Source organism: Bombina bombina, chromosome 12 (genome assembly GCF_027579735.1).
Source record: "Bombina bombina isolate aBomBom1 chromosome 12, aBomBom1.pri, whole genome shotgun sequence".
Taxonomy (NCBI): Eukaryota; Metazoa; Chordata; class Amphibia; order Anura; family Bombinatoridae; genus Bombina; species Bombina bombina.
The window spans coordinates 64,682,071-64,699,064 of record NC_069510.1 but is presented as its reverse complement, the minus strand read 5'-3'; the positions used below and the strand labels follow the sequence as shown (position 1 = coordinate 64,699,064).

At 40.8% G+C, this 16,994-nt stretch overlaps 1 protein-coding gene across 1 annotated transcript in view; it reads right to left on the bottom strand.

The window, feature by feature from the left end:
* GDI1 (GDP dissociation inhibitor 1) overlaps positions 1–16,994 on the bottom strand; it is a 71,745-nt gene that overhangs the window by 20,449 nt on the left and 34,302 nt on the right. Inside the window, exons 4-7 of the mRNA XM_053695684.1 lie at positions 13,306–13,440; positions 11,335–11,533; positions 9,008–9,139; positions 7,968–8,067 (exon numbers count right to left, since the gene is read on the bottom strand). Coding sequence (XP_053551659.1) covers positions 7,968–8,067; positions 9,008–9,139; positions 11,335–11,533; positions 13,306–13,440 — 566 coding nt within the window. The remainder of the gene's footprint in view (positions 1–7,967; positions 8,068–9,007; positions 9,140–11,334; positions 11,534–13,305; positions 13,441–16,994) is intronic.

Sequence of the window (16,994 nt, the reverse complement as noted above, 5' to 3'; positions counted from 1 at the left end):
CTTTAAGGATTTTATTTTCGCATGGTGTACTTGGTGGCGGGGAAGACTCCCCTGAGCACATTACTGCTCACTCCACTAGAACAGTTGCCACATCTTGGACCTTCAGGAATGAAGCTTCCATTGAGCAAATTTATTAAGTGGTTACTTGGTCTTCTTTAAATACTTTCACTAAATTTTATCTCTTTGAAATGTTTGCCTCTTCAGAGTCTGCTTTTCGGCAGGAAAGTTCAGCAGGCCACTGTGCCTGTTTAGTAACATACATGCCTTATCTGTTAGCCCACCCTATTTGATGGTGGTTTTGTGGTCTCGCACCCTTATGCTCATGGACTCGCACCCTTATGAAACAAAATGTATGCTTTACTGATAAATTAATTTGTTTCATGATGCTGAGAGTCCACTAGACCCACCCTTATTTTTTGTTACAGTTGACACAGTACAAGTTTGCACTATACTCGCTTTATCTTTCTGCTTCTTTGTTTTACTCCTTTCTCTTGACCATACGTATGACTAAGTTGTACAAGGAAGTGAGAGGGATTAAAAGGTCTGGTATGTTGGGTGTTTTTGCCTCCTCCTAGTGGACTGGAGTTTAATCCCACATATGATGGCTCATGGACTCTCACCATCATGAAATAAATTAATTTCGCAGGTAAGCATAAATTGTGTTTATTCGATATCTGATCTTTTTACAAAAGAAAAACATAATTTATGCTTACCTGATAAATTTATTTCTCTTGTGGTGTATCCAGTCCACGGATCATCCATTACTTGTGGGATATTCTCCTTCCCAACAGGAAGTTGCAAGAGAATCACCCACAGCAGAGCTGCTATATAGCTCCTCCCCTAACTGCCATATCCAGTCATTCGACCGAAACAAGTCGAGAAAGGAGAAACCATAGGGTGCAGTGGTGACTGTAGTTTAAATTAAAATTTAGACCTGCCTTAAAAGGACAGGGCGGGCCGTGGACTGGATACACCACAAGAGAAATAAATTTATCAGGTAAGCATAAATTATGTTTTCTCTTGTAAGGTGTATCCAGTCCACGTATCATCCATTACTTGTGGGATACCAATACCAAAGCTAAAGTACACGGATGAAGGGAGGGACAACGCAGGCTTAAATGGAAGGAACCACTGCCTGAAGAACCTTTCTCCCAAAAATAGCCTCCGAAGAAGCAAAAGTATCAAATTTGTAGAATTTTGAAAAGGTATGAAGCGAAGACCAAGTCGCCGCCTTGCAAATCTGTTCAACAGAAGCCTCATTTTTAAAGGCCCAGGTGGAAGCCACAGCTCTAGTAGAATGAGCTGTAATCCTTTCAGGGGGCTGCTGTCCAGCAGTCTCATAGGCTAAGCGTATTACGCTCCGAAGCCAAAAAGAAAGGTTGCCGAAGCTTTTTGACCTCTCCTTTGTCCAGAGTAAACAACAAACAGTGTAGATGTTTGGCGAAAATCTTTAGTAGCTTGTAAGTAAAACTTCAAAGCACGGACCACGTCCAGATTATGTAAAAGACGTTCCTTCTTTGAAGAAGGATTAGGACACAAAGATGGAACAACAATCTCTTGATTGATATTCTTGTTAGAAACTACCTTAGGTAAAAACCCAGGTTTTGTACGCAGAACTACTTTATCTGAATGGACAATCAGATAAGGAGAATCACATTGTAAGGCAGATAACTCAGAGACTCTCCGAGCCGAGGAAATAGCCATCAAAAACAGAACTTTCCAAGACAAAAGTTTAATATCAATGGAATGAAGGGGTTCAAACGGAACCCCTTGAAGAACTTTAAGAACCAAGTTTAAGCTCCATGGGGGAGCAACAGGTTTAAACACAGGCTTGATTCTAACCAAAGCCTGACAAAAAGCTTGAACGTCTGGAACTTCAGCCAGACGCTTGTGCAAAAGAATAGACAGAGCAGAAATCTGTCCCTTTAAAGAACTAGCTGATAATCCTTTTTCCAAACCCTCTTGCAGAAAGGACAATATCCTAGGAATCCTAACCTTACTCCATGAGTAATTCTTGGATTCACACCAATAAAGGTATTTACGCCATATCTTATGGTATATTTTCCTGGTGACAGGCTTTCGTGCCTGTATTAGGGTATCAATGACTGACTCGGAGAAGCCACGCTTTGATAAAATCAAGCTTTCAATCTCCATGCAGTCAGTCTCAGAGAAATTAGATTCGGATGATTGAAAGGACCTTGTAGTAGAAGGTCTTGTCTCAGAGGCAGGGTCCATGGTGGAAAGGATGACATTTCCACTAGGTCTGCATACCAGGTCCTGCGTGGCCACGCAGGCGCTATCAAGATCACCGATGCTCTCTCCTGTTTGATTTTGGCAATCAGTCGAGGGAGCAGAGGAAACGGTGGAAACACATAAGCCAGGTTGAAGAACCAAGGCGCTGCTAGAGCATCTATCAGTGCCGCTTCTGGGTCCCTGGACCTGGATCCGTAACAAGGAAGTTTGGCGTTCTGGAGAGATGCCATGAGATCCAGTTCTGGTTTGCCCCAACGATGAACCAATTGAGCAAACACCTCCGGATGGAGTTCCCTCTCCCCCGGATGAAAAGTCTGACGACTTAGAAAATCCGCCTCCCAGTTCTCTACACCTGGGATATGGATTGCTGATAGGTGGCAAGAGTGAGTCTCTGCCCAGCGAATTATCTTTGAGACTTCCAGCATCGCTAGGGAACTCCTGGTTCCTCCTTGATGGTTGATGTAAGCCACAGTCGTGATGTTGTCCGACTGAAATCTGATGAACCTCAGGGTTGCTAACTGAGGCCAAGCTAGAAGAGCATTGAATATTGCTCTTAACTCCAGAATATTTATTGGGAGGAGTCTCTCCTCCTGAGTCCACGATCCCTGAGCCTTCAGGAAATTCCAGACTGCACCCCAACCTAGAAGGCTGGCAACTGTTGTTACAATTGTCCAATCTGGCCTGCGAAAGGTCATACCTTTGGACAGATGGACCCGAGATAGCCACCAGAGAAGAGAATCCCTGGTCTCTTGATCCAGATTTAGCAGAGGGGACAAATCTGTGTAATCCCCATTCCACTGACTGAGCATGCATAGTTGCAGCGGTCTGAGATGTAGGCGCGCAAATGGCACTATGTCCATCGCCGCTACCATTAAGCCGATTACTTCCATACACTGAGCCACCGAAGGGCGCGGAATAGAATGAAGAACACGGCAAGATTTTAAAAGCTTTGATAACCTGGACTCTGTCAGGTAAATCTTCATTTCTACAGAATCTATCAGAGTCCCTAGGAAGGAGACTCTTGTGAGTGGGGATAGAGAACTCTTTTCCTCGTTCATCTTCCACCCATGTGACCTGAGAAATGCCAGAACTATGTCCGTATGTGACTTGGCAATCTGAAAGCTTGACGCCTGTATCAGGATGTCCTTGAGATAAGGGGCCACTGATATACCTCGCGGTCTTAGAACCGCCAGAAGCGATCCCAGAACCTTTGTAAAGATTCTTGGAGCTGTAGCTAACCCGAAGGGAAGAGCCACAAATTGGTAATGCCTGTCCAGAAAGGAAAACCTTAGGAACCGATGATGATCTTTGTGAATCGGTATGTGAAGGTAAGCATCCTTCAAATCCACTGTGGTCATGTATTGACCCTCCTGGATCATAGGTAGGATGGTCCGAATAGTTTCCATTTTGAACGATGGAACTCTGAGGAATTTGTTTAAGATCTTAAGATCCAAAATGGGTCTGAAGGTTCCCTCTTTTTTGGGAACCACAAACAGATTTGAATAAAAACCCTGTCCCTGTTCCGTCTGTGGAACTGGACAGATCACTCCCATAATTAGGAGGTCTTGCACACAGCGTAAGAATGCCTCTTTCTTTATCTGGTTTACAGATAATCTCAAAAGGTGAAATCTCCCTTGAGGGGGGGAAGCTTTGAAGTCCAGAAGATATCCCTGAGATATGATCTCCAATGCCCAGGGATCTTGAACATCTCTTGCCCACGCCTGGGCGAAGAGAGAAAGTCTGCCCCCTACTAGATCCGTTACCGGATAGGGGGTCATTCCTTCATGCTGTCTTAGAGGCAGCAGCAGGCTTTCTGGCCTGCTTGCCCTTGTTCCAGGACTGGTTAGGTTTCCAGCCCAGCTTGGATAGAGCAAAAGTTCCCTCTTGTCTTGTAGCAAAGGAAGTTGATGCTGCACCTGCCTTGAAGTTTCGAAAGGCACGAAAATTAGACTGTTTGGCCTTTGATTTGGCCCTGTCCTGAGGAAGGGCATGACCCTTACCTCCGGTAATGTCAGCAATAATTTCCTTCAAACCAGGCCTGAATAGGGTCAGCCCCTTGAAGGGAATGTTAAGTAATTTAGACTTTGAAGTCACGTCAGCTGACCAAGATTTAAGCCATAGCGCCCTACGCGCCTGGATGGCGAATCCAGAATTCTTAGCTGTTAGTTTAGTCAAATGAACAATGGCATCAGAAACAAAAGAATTAGCTAGCTTAAGTGTTCTAAGCTTGTCAAGTATTTCAGTCAATGGAGTAGTTGTCTGAAAGGCCTCTTCCAGAGACTCAAACCAGAACGCTGCAGCAGCAGTGACAGGAGCAATGCATGCAAGGGGCTGCAGAATAAAACCTTGTTGAATAAACATTTTCTTAAGGTAACCTTCTAATTTTGTATCCATTGGATCTGAAAAAGCACAACTGTCCTCGACAGGGATAGTGGTACGCTTTGCTAAAGTAGAAACTGCTCCCTCCACCTTAGGGACCGTCTGCCATAAGTCCCGTGTGGTGGCGTCTATTGGAAACATTTTTCTAAAAATAGGAGGGGGAGAAAGCGGCACACCGGGTCTATCCCACTCCTTATTAATAATTTCTGTAAACCTTTTAGGTATTGGAAAAACATCAGTACACACCGGCACTGCATAGTATTTATCCAGTCTACACAATTTCTCTGGTACTGCAATTGTGTCACAGTCATTCAAAGCAGCTAACACCTCCCCAAGCAATACACGGAGGTTCTCAAGCTTAAATTTAAAAGTAGAAATATCTGAATCAGGTTTCCCCGAATCAGAAATGTCTCCCACAGACTGAAGCTCTCCTTCCTCAGCTTCTGCATATTGTGACGCAGTATCAGACATGGGCCTTAACGCATCTGCGCGCTCTGTACTATGTCTAACCCCAGAGCTATCGCACTTTCCTCTGAATTCAGGCAGTCTGGCTAATACCGCTGACAGGGTATTATCCATGATTGCCGCCATGTCCTGCAAAGTAATCGCTATGGGCGTCTTTGATGTACTTGGCGCCATTTTAGCGTGAGTCCCTTGAGCGGGAGTCAAAGGGTCTGACACGTGGGGAGAGTTAGTCGGCATAACTTCCCCCTCGCCAGAATCCTCTGGTGATAAATTTTTTAAAGATAAAAGCTGATCTTTATTGTTTAAAGTGAAATCAATACATTTAGTACACATTCTCATATGGGGTTCCACCATGGCTTTTAAACATAATGAACAAGGAGTTTCCTCTATGTCAGACATGTTTATACAGACTAGCAATGAGACTAGCAAGCTTGGAAAACACTTTAAATCAAGTTAAACAAGCAATATAAAAAACGTTACTGTGCCTTTAAGAGAAACAAATTTTGCTAAAATTTGAAATAACAGTGAAAAAAGGCAGTTAAACTAACGAAATTTTTACAGTGTATGTAACAAGTTAGCAGAGCATTGCCCACCCACTTGCAAATGTATGATTAACCCCTTAATACAAAAAACGGATTAACAAAATGAAAAAAACGTTTTTAAACAGTCACAACAACTGCCACAGCTCCACTGTGGCTTTACCTTCCTCAATACACGACTTTTGAAGCCTTTTGAGCCCTTCAGAGATGTCCTATAGCATGCAGGGGACTGCTGAGGGAAGCTGAATGTCTCTGTCTGTAATTTTAACTGCGCAAAAAAGCGCTAAAATAGGCCCCTCCCACTCATATTACAACAGTGGAAAGCCTCAGGAAACTGTTTCTAGGCAAAAATCAAGCCAGCCATGTGGAAAAAACTAGGCCCCAATAAGTTTTATCAAAAAAGCATATATAAAAACGATTAAACATGCCAGCAAACGTTTTATATTGCACATTAATCAGAGTATATACCTCTGATAGCAAGCCTGATACTAGTCGCTATTAAACCACTGTATTTAGGCTTAGCTTACATTAATCCGGTATCAGCAGCATTTTCTAGCAATTCCATCCCTAGTAAAACTTAAAACTGCACATACCTTATTGCAGGATACCCTGCACGCTATTCTCCCTCTGAAGTTACCTCACTCCTCAGACATATGTGAGAACAGCAGTGGATCTTAGTTACTTCTGCTAAGATCATAGAAAACGCAGGCAGATTCTTCTTCTAAATGCTGCCTGAGATAAAATAGTACAACTCCGGTACCATTTAAAAACAATAAACTCTTGATTGAAGAAAAAACTAACTATATTACACCACTTTCCTCTTACTACCTCCAGCTATGTTGAGAGTTGCAAGAGAATGACTGGATATGGCAGTTAGGGGAGGAGCTATATAGCAGCTCTGCTGTGGGTGATCCTCTTGCAACTTCCTGTTGGGAAGGAGAATATCCCACAAGTAATGGATGAGCCGTGGACTGGATACACCTTACAAGAGAAAATGTTGTTATTTGGATAGTGATCTTCCAATGTAGAATTTTTTTTTATTGAGAGATAAAAACAATAAATGTTATCAACAAGATTTAATTAAAATATTAGGGCATTTTCATTTTTCACTTTTGTCTCTTGTTAATAAATATTGAATGAGCATCAATAAGAAAACCTTTTTTTTTCTGATAGGCTGGCATAAGATTTGGAGAGCATCCTAGTGTATTGTGTGGCCCAAAACATTACTACACATTACTGCCAAAAAGCTAATAGAATGTAACTAAAAAACACTAATAAGGCAACAAAGATTAAATTATACCCGTGTGTAAATTATCCCCATTAAATTGATACAGATACAGAATAGTGTACTAACCTAAATATGCAAACACCCTGAACAAATACATCATGAACTCCTGAAACATACAGGCACCATTTGTGAATTCCTCAAACTTACAATAACTCATAAGGAGTTCCCATATCTACAGATACCATGCAGGAAATCTCCAAGTATGCAGACACGGATTAAGTCTCCAAGCATAAAAACACCAGCAATATTCAAAGTAAATAGTCATACAAACACTGAGCAGAAAAACCCCAAACATACTACAGGCAGTGGCCTAGATTTAGGTGCTCATGAGGTTGCCAAGGAACCTTGTTGTAAAGGCGAGATCATGTTCTAAATTGACTGGCCATCACTTCACCTATTTAGCTTGGGCGACTTCTTGTCATTTATAGCTAACGTTGCGTGACGTGCCCAATACATGATATCACAAATCAAATGCAAACCGCTAGCAACAAGGAAAAACAACCATTACAACCACAACACTTAGGAAACCTTGTTGGATCTCTTTCAACAAACCATCAATGTGCTGAAACTATTTAAACCATGAAATAGCTCCTCATACAGACATACATAGGGGTCAATTTATTAAGCAGCAAATGCTGCTTCCGACCCCCTTGGTTTCTGGTCCACGAGAAACGAAAGTTAATAAGTTAACTTGTCCGCCAACTTTTAGGTGGCGGACTGAAATCATCCTGATCCGATCGGGATGATTGACACCCCTGTTAGCGGCCAATTGGCTGCCAGTGAGCAGGGGGGCATTGCACAAGCATTTCATCAGAAATGCTTGTGGAATGTTAAATGCTGACAGCATATGCCAAGGTCGAGCGGACATGATTCGCTACAGCGAATCATGTCCGCTCGAACTTTAGTAAATCTACACCAATGTGTAGAGAATTCCAAAGATATGCAGATACCACGTTAAAACTCTAAATATCACAACATTATGTTACAAAACCCCACATCTTATTCAGAGACTACATGGGAAGTACTCAAACATAGTAACTCACCTCTCCTTCTGATTTAACACCAACAACTTTTCCTTTCTCCATTACAATCTCATCCACAGATTTGTTTAACATGTATGTTCCTCCATAAATTGCACTTAACCTAGAGAGAGAAACAGAAAAAACATGGTATAATGGATTAGGATTAATATTCTTCAGAATTTTTAAGTAGGTACCACAACGATTCTCATTCAACAGTCTAATACACCCACTTACTACTAGTTGTTTCTTGTCACTCAAAAGTTCTCTTCTAAGATAATATTTTGTATTCCCAGCACAGAAAGTTGTAGACTTTATAACCTAGGAATGCTCCATATCAGTAATGGAGGGTGCTACTGGTAAATGAGTCAACATGTTCCACTACTCCCTGCTTTTATTTTGTATTATTATTATTATTATTATTATTATTATTATTACAATCAATATTATTATAATTTATTTAGTTACAAAACAACTCCATATTATTTAAATGTCTACAAGAAAAGAGATTTACATGAATCAAAAGGGTAAAGGGCCTTGCCATGAGTCAATGTATCTGCTATAAACCACCTTTACAAGAGATGATCAACAAGACACATGGACGAGTGTGCCAACCTAAAAAAGCTGGTACGCATGGGGATTGTTAAGGTGGAAGATGAGGGATCAGAGGGGAAGAGTATCAGATAAATATCTTAATGTAAGGTGCATAGACCCCTAAACAGATCTATTTTCATGGAACACTTGAAACTTTGCAAGGTAGAGGGCAAGTTTTAAAGAGTGAGGCAAGGAATTCCATACAATGTGTGAAATTCATAAAATATCTTGAAGACAGGGGTTTAAGGAGTTAATGAGAAAAGAGAGATGTAGGTAATAGGTAGAGCAGAGGATACTGGCCTTCAGCACTACATTAGTACTAAGCCACAGCACCCCCCCACAACACTATGATACTGTTTCCCTCAGGACACTGATCCCCCCCCCCGCACTCTCCTACCATACTAACCCTTAGCACATTCCAAGGATGTGTTGAACACTATTGAGTTGACATATTACATCTATGCACTCACCTTGCAAAGCCCTGCGGCAACTCTCCAAGTCCATATAGAGGGTACAAGTAAGGGCTCTTCCCATATCTTGCAAGTGACTCGCTGTAGAGCTTGATGCGGCTGATGGTTTCCAGGCAGGGCTGGTCCAAATAACTGGAAAAAAATACTTACTTTATTAGAACATGGAACGCACAGCATTAATGTGCATGACATCAATGAGTAGCCAGTAATAATAAAATTTAACATTATTAAATGAGCTATTTTTTAATTATATTTACCAAATAGAGCATTTCATCAATATGTACTAATGGTGCAGTAATACATTCCCAGCTTGCACTGTTACATTTGACCATGTACCGACTCTGCTTCTCCAAATCTATGGTAGATATCACAAATGTACCCTATTAGCAGTACACCTGCCCACCTAGCACATCTTTATCTAGCAATCTGAACACATCAAACCAACATTTCTAGCAAAACTAAACTGTGACTTATATACAGCTAAAACGACTATAAGTCCGGTAATTTAACTCTAAAAATTGTGGGGTTTGCATTTTTGAAAATTAAAAGTGCACAATGCAGTATGATGCATTTCTGTCCCTATTAGCAGAGGTGACACAATCACATCAGCTTGTGAGCACCACTCTGCCAGTCTCTTGTTAATTTCGGTTTGTCTGCTCCTTAATGCTTTGGTGAAATGACAAGTCTATTAACCGCTTGGTGCTCCAGCAATGCTAGCCGTAAGATAACAACATCAGCATTTCACTATTACTAGTACTATAAATATTGTTTTGTTGACATAATAATAGTAAAACACTTAGAACTGAATCTTTTCGCCTATGTATAAAAAAAAGCAAAAACACATAAAAATGCTGTATACGTCTTGACACTGTGGTTCCCATTTAATCCATTGATTTTTGCAGGATTTTCAAATCTGACGCCATTCTAGCCCTGCAGCATCATACTAATCACAAGCTTTTCAAATGCATGAGTAGAATGATAGCATTAAATAGTATTTTTTGGTTTAATAAAAAGCTCTAAACGTGTACACTATTCAATAATTAAATATTAACAATATGTTACTTTATTATTGTAATGAACTGTTGGACTTTGATATAAAATGATTAATTTTTTAAATTATTATTTGTACAAGCCATTAATCAATTTTATTGGTTAAAGGGATATGAAACTAAAATGTTTCCTTTTATGATTCAGATAGAGCATACTTTTCTAAGCCACTTTCCTCTTTACTTTTTATTAGCAATGTTGTTACATTCTCTTAGTTTCCTTTATTGAAGGAGCAGCAATGCACTACTGGGACTTAGCTGAACACATTGATAAGCCAATGACGAAAGGCAGCCACCAATCAGCAGATAGCTGGTAGTTCAAGGGCCTACCCTTTCAACAAAGGATAACAAGAGAATTAAGCAAATTAGATGATAGAAGTAAATTGGAATGTTGCTTAAAATTGTATGCTCTGAATTATTAAGAAAATATTTGGCTTTCATGTCCCTTTAAATGTAATCACCTGCATAGACGCCAATTTGTTTGTCCTTGTCAATATTGAATTAATCTTTTACATTTTACTCTCATTTTGGCTTTAGGTTTCTGTTAAAGGGACAGTCTAGTTAAAATTAAACTTTCATGATTCAGATAGGGCATGCAATTTTAAACAACTTTCCAATTTACTTCTATTATCTAATTTGCTCAATTCTTTAGATATCCTTTGTTGAAGAAATAGCAATGCACATGTGTGAGCCAATCATACAAGGCCTTTATGTGCAGCAACCAATCAGCAGCTACTGAGCATATCTAGATATGCTTTTCAGCATGTGATATCAAGAGAATGAAGCAAATTTGATAATAGAAGTAAATTAGAAAGTTGTTTAAAATGACATGCTCTTTCTAAATCACGAAAGAAAAAAATTGGGTTTCATGTCCTCCCTTTTAAGGTTTGTAAAAATACCTGGGAAAACACCCTTGAATGGCATGTGATATATCTGTGTTTTTAGATTTTTGTGTGTCATCATTAGATTTTCCTATTAAATTAATTGTGTAATTTGAGCAGTTTTACTTATTAAAATGATGACTCTTCTAATTAATGGCTTATAGAAAAAAAAATGATTGCCCAAGCTTTAACACAATATCTTCGCATGGCAGATCTGATGGCCACGATTGGGGGTCAGTTCTCTTCTTCCTATGTAGTGATCAGCTCAAATTGTGGGAGCAAAAATGACTAAGCAGCAATCAATTAAACAGAAAGAAGAAGACGAGAAACTTGGACATGAAACTAATTTGTAAATGGTAATTCGGTCACCATTTAAGGATTATGAGTTACAGTCACCTACTCATCAGTCCTATACAGTGCCAGAGCATGACCGGTGAAGTCAATGACGTCCTGACCCAAGTCAAACTTCTTGTACACATCCCTCATACTGGTGCTCTTCGGATCAACTCCTTCAAATGTTTTGGGGTCATTTTCATCGAAATTTGCCACAAAAACTAGGAACTTGCGAAAACGTCGTTTTTCAAACATGCCCATGAGATCTGTAACAATGAAACAGCGAAGGTGGAAAGAAAAGAGACAAATTAATCAGTTTTCTCAATATTGTGTCTAGTTTTAATTGACTATTACATGGACCTTCAAGCCTCTATACAGTTCCATCCCTAACATGAAAACACCTTATATAATAACAAGTTCAGACATTGGCACCATGATGGAATCAACAGACCAGCCCAACAAAAAATATTATGTAGGTATTAAAGCTTATAATACTGTATTTGTTGCTCATGCAGAAAACTTTCAATGTGAAGGTTTATTTTTTTGCATAAAGTAATAGATACCACAGACCCAGCAGATACTTGTGCCAGTCAGCATTACTGAATAAAAGCTGCTGCCTCTCTATTAAATAACCTGATACAAGGATTTCTATCCAAGGTGACCACAAATGTATCACACAGTTCAGCTACAGCAATTCCAATAATATTTAATAAATAATTGTTGATAAGCTTTTCAACTGGAATAGAATCTACATGACCTTTCCATATAGTGATTCCATTTCTGAATCACTGAGACACTACCACTATCTGTTACATATCATAAATACACAAAACCTACCAATGGACTAGCAATAAACCATGATCCATTTAAACACTGCCACCATCCATACCCATCCAGTAAAATGCACAAACCTACCAATGTACTAGCAATAAGCCATGACCCATCCAGACAAAATACACAAACACGCCAATACACTAGCAATAAGCTATGACCCATCCACAGAAAATACACAAACCCACAAATACACTAGCATTCAGTCATTACCCATCCAGTCAAAATACACAAACCCATCAATACACCAGCATAAAGTCATCACCCATCCAGATAAAATACACAAACCCACCAAAACACTAGCATAAAGTCATGACCAATGCAGACAAAATACACAAACCCACCAAAACACTAGCATAACGTCATGACCAATGCAGACAAAATACACAAACCCACCAATACACTAGCATAAAGTCATCACCCATCCAGACAAAATACACAAACCCACCAATACACTAGCATAAAGTCATCACCCATCCAGACAAAATACACAAACCCACCAATACACTAGCATAAAGTAATGACCCATCCAGACAAAATACACAAACCCACCAATACACTAGCATAAAGTCATGACCCATCCAGACAAAATACACAAACCCACCAATACACTAGCATAAAGTCATCACCCATCCAGACAAAATACACAAACCCACCAATACACTAGCAATATGTCATGACCCATCCAGACAAAATACACAAACCCACCAATACACTAGCATAAAGTCATGACCCATCTAGAGAAAATACAAAATCACATAAATTCACCAGCAACCAGCTATGACCAATCCAGACAAAATACACAAACCTAGCAATGCACTAGCAACCAGTCAAGACATGTTGAAACAATATACAAAAGCTCATTTATGCACTCACAACCCACCATGATCTAATCAGACATTGCAACCATCTTGTACCCATCTAGACAATATAAAAAAAAACAATGTACTAGCATTCATCCATGACTCATCCAGACATTGCTTTTAAAGACTGCCTCCAGTCCTTATCGACAATCATCAACCATATACAGCTCCTCAAGTAATTCCCATGCACTTCTCTACTAGATACTGCACCTATAGTAATTCATATAAACTGCTAACAATTCTGACCCGTCTAAGTGATGTCGACATATCGACACCCAGACATTACCTCCTGCATTTGTACAATTCTTTTTCTTAGAATTAACTTTAATATATCAATCACTTACTTGACGCCAATGCCTCAGTCTCAGTGGATGGCACCTTGTAGATCTTTCCTGCTTTGTACACAAAGCTTCCTTCCACCACCTTGAAGTCCAAGTATCGAGTGACTTCTGTGTAAAGCAGCATCTTCACCAGCTGGCCTAATAGGAGAGACAGAGAGATGAACATTACTTTTTTCCATACATTTAACACTCCGCAGCTGGTATAACAAGTCATTGGAAACACATTAAAGGGCCATAATAATCAAAATAACAATATTCTCTAATTCATTAGTGTCACGGATACTGGGCTGCAAGGGTTAAACCCATACCCCCTACAACCTCACCCCTGTTGCTGCTTAGCGGTTTTGGGCTCCTCAGAGCAACCGCGATTCCCCAGACCTTCTATTCCTGGTTGTTTTGTATATGGACTGTCGTCTTGGAGGAGCTGGTCATGGATTCTGGGGACTGAGAGCTTTAAAATGACACCCTGGATCACCCCGAAAACCGCCACCCCTGGGCACTGGGAATCTGTGGGACCATGGCTGCTATGGCCGGCGCCAGCCTGTCTGGAGGGGCGGGAATGGCGGGAAAACTGTGGCATTGTCTCCTGTTTTTATCAAGATGAGTGTGTGTATAAAAGATGTGTGTTTGTCACAATAAAAGTCAGTTCTATTTTCACCTGAATGCTAGTCTGTCTAGTCATTTGGGTGGGCTCTTGCTAGAATCACTTTCCTAGGCTACCTAGCCGCTTGTTCCAGGGAGGAAGCAGGACCCCTTTGGCGGAGCTACCCAGTCGGGGTAGCCGGGGTATCCGTCACAATTAGAGCTTGTCATTTTACAACTATTGACCCTACACACTGTTTGTTTAACCCTCACAAAAGGGGCTCAGTGCTCTATGAATCCTGAGCGGTATTTCTACTATGTATTTAAACCCTTTGCAGGGGTTAGACACACAGTAGTACAGAGTTGATAGGCTTAAAATGGCATGCTCAAAAGAATTAGAGCATGTCATTTTGTTTAACTATTATAGCCCTTTAAAGGGAAACACATTTTACAGTGCAGTCTCTGTTTCTATAAAATATAGTTAGTACAATCCCCAAATGTATTAATTTGTAACAATTTTAAGGCTTATTTACCTATCTACAGCACTTAAACATAGGTTACACAATTGTCTCAGAAACTTTTTACCTTATTTGAGCCCAGTCACCACTACTATTTGATGATGATGCCTTAGGCATCCACATACATTACCTAACCACACATAAGGGGTCAATCACAATAATTTACAAACGTTTATCTAATGATTTTTTTAGGGGAATATTTTTTTTTTTTACTTGGACTCCTTGCCCAATTTGCTTAGAGGGATATGGCTGCACCTCACTGATGAGGTCCAAAGGACGCCACAAAGATTGTCTGGGGTTGCCATTTCCCTTGGTCAGAGGAGAATTGCCTGGTATTTCGTGGCTGGAATGACCTTGTTGCGCCGGATCAGACTGATATGCTACAGGAAAGAATTGTCAAAGGCACAATTGGGCTAAAAGAAGCTGCTCCCAGGTGGTAACTGGCCAATAGAACAAGCTACTGAGCTTTTGTTCGTTCTTCACTGCTTCTCTTTCTGTATGCATTTGAATAATTTAATAAGCCTTTCTAAAGGATTGTGGTTAATCCCTATAATTAACATACTTATTGGAGAAGAAAAGCTGTTGCTGCTTGGAGCCCTTTGCTGAGAATAACATTGTTTTATATGATCACAAAACAAAAACATAATTTATGCTTACCAGATAAATCCCTTTCCTTCCTGGCAGGGAGAGTTTACCACTTCATTCTATACTGTTGGGAATACAACACCTGGCCACCAGGAGGAGGCAAAGACACCCCAGCCAAAGGCTTAAATATTCCTCCCACTTGCCCTATCCCCCAGTCATTCTGCTGAAGGAACAAGGAAAAGTAGGAGTAACATCAGGGTATAAAAGGTGCCAGAAGAAATAATATAAAAGGAAGCCACCAAACAAAAAAATAAGTTATGGGCGGGGTTGTGGACTCTCCCTGCCAGGAAGGAAAGGAATTTATCTGGTAAGTGTAAATTATGTTTTCCTTCCATAAGGCAGGGAGAGTCCACAATTTCATTCCTTACTGTTGGGAAAACTATACCCAAGCTCCAGAGGACACTGAATGAATAACAGGAGGGAACAGAAAAAAAGAGGCAGACCCTATTCTGAGGGCACCACAGCCTGCAAAACTTTTCTCCCGAAAGCTGCTTCAGCCAAAGCAAACACATCAAACTTGTAAAATTTAGAAAAAGTGTGTAAGGAGGACCAGGTAGCCGCCTTACAAATCTGATCCATTGAGGCTTCGTTCTTAAAATTCCAAGAGGAAGCCACTGCTCTAGTGGAATGAGCCGTTATCCTCTCAGGAGGCTGTCGTGCCGCTGTCTCATAAGCTAAGCGGATGACACTCCTTAACCAGAAAGATAGAGAAGTCATAGTAGCCTTTTGCCCCTTACGCTTCCCTGTATAGATAACAAACAAGGAGGATGATTGTCTGAATTCCTTAGTAGCCTGAAGATAGAACTTTAAGGCACGAACCACATCTAGGTTATGAAGCAAACGTTCCTTCGCTGAAGAAGGTTTAGGACACAAGGAAGGAACAACAATTTCTTGATAAATGTTACGATTCGACACCACCTTAGGGAGGAGCCCTAGTTTAGTGCGTAAAACCGCCTTATCAGCATGAAAAAAACAGATAAGGGGGGTCACATTGCAAAGCAGAAATCTCATAAACTCTGCGCGCAGAGGCAATAGCCAACAAAAAAAGAACCTTCCAAGATAACAATTTAATGTCAACAGTATGCATAGGCTCAAACGGAGTCTGCTTCAAAACACTAAGAACAAAATTAAGGCTCCAAGGCGGAGCCCCAGATCTAAACACGGGTCTGATCCTAGCCAGATCCTTAACAAAGGACTGCACATCCGGAAGCTCAGCCAATCTTTTGTGCAGTATCACCGACAGGGCCGATATCTGTCCCTTCAGGGAACTAGTAGATAGATCCTTCTCCAGTCCATCCTGAAGAAAAGCTAAAATTCTGGCAACCTTAACCTTATGCCAGGAAAAGACACAATCTTCAGTACAAGTAAGTCCTCCACACTTTATGGTAGATACGACGAATAACTGGCTTACGAGCTTGAACTAGAGTGTCGATAACACTCTCAGAGAACCCTCTTTTGGCTAAGACTAAGCGTTCAATCTCCACACACTCAGCCTCAGAGAATCTAGATTTTGATGAACGAAGGGACCCTGTATCAGCAGATCTCTGCAACAAGGTAACCGCCACTGAGGAGATGAGGACAACCCCACCAGATCCGCAAACCACATCCTTCGCGGCCACGATGGAGCAATCAGAATCACAGATGCTCGCTCCTGCTTGATGCGAGCCACCACACGAGGGAGAAGCGTTAATGGAGGAAAAAGATATATGAGACTGAACCTCCATGGTACTGATAGGGCATCTATCAATTCCGCCTGAGGATCCCTCAACCCGTACCTGGGTAGCTTAGTATTGAGACGGGATGCCATGAGATCTATCTCCGGCGTCCCCCACTCGCTGCATATCTCTGCAAACACCTTGAGGTGAAGAGACCATTCCCCTGGGTGAAAGGATTGCCTGCTGAGGAAGTCCGATTCCCAGTTGTCCACACCCGGAATGTGGATCTCTG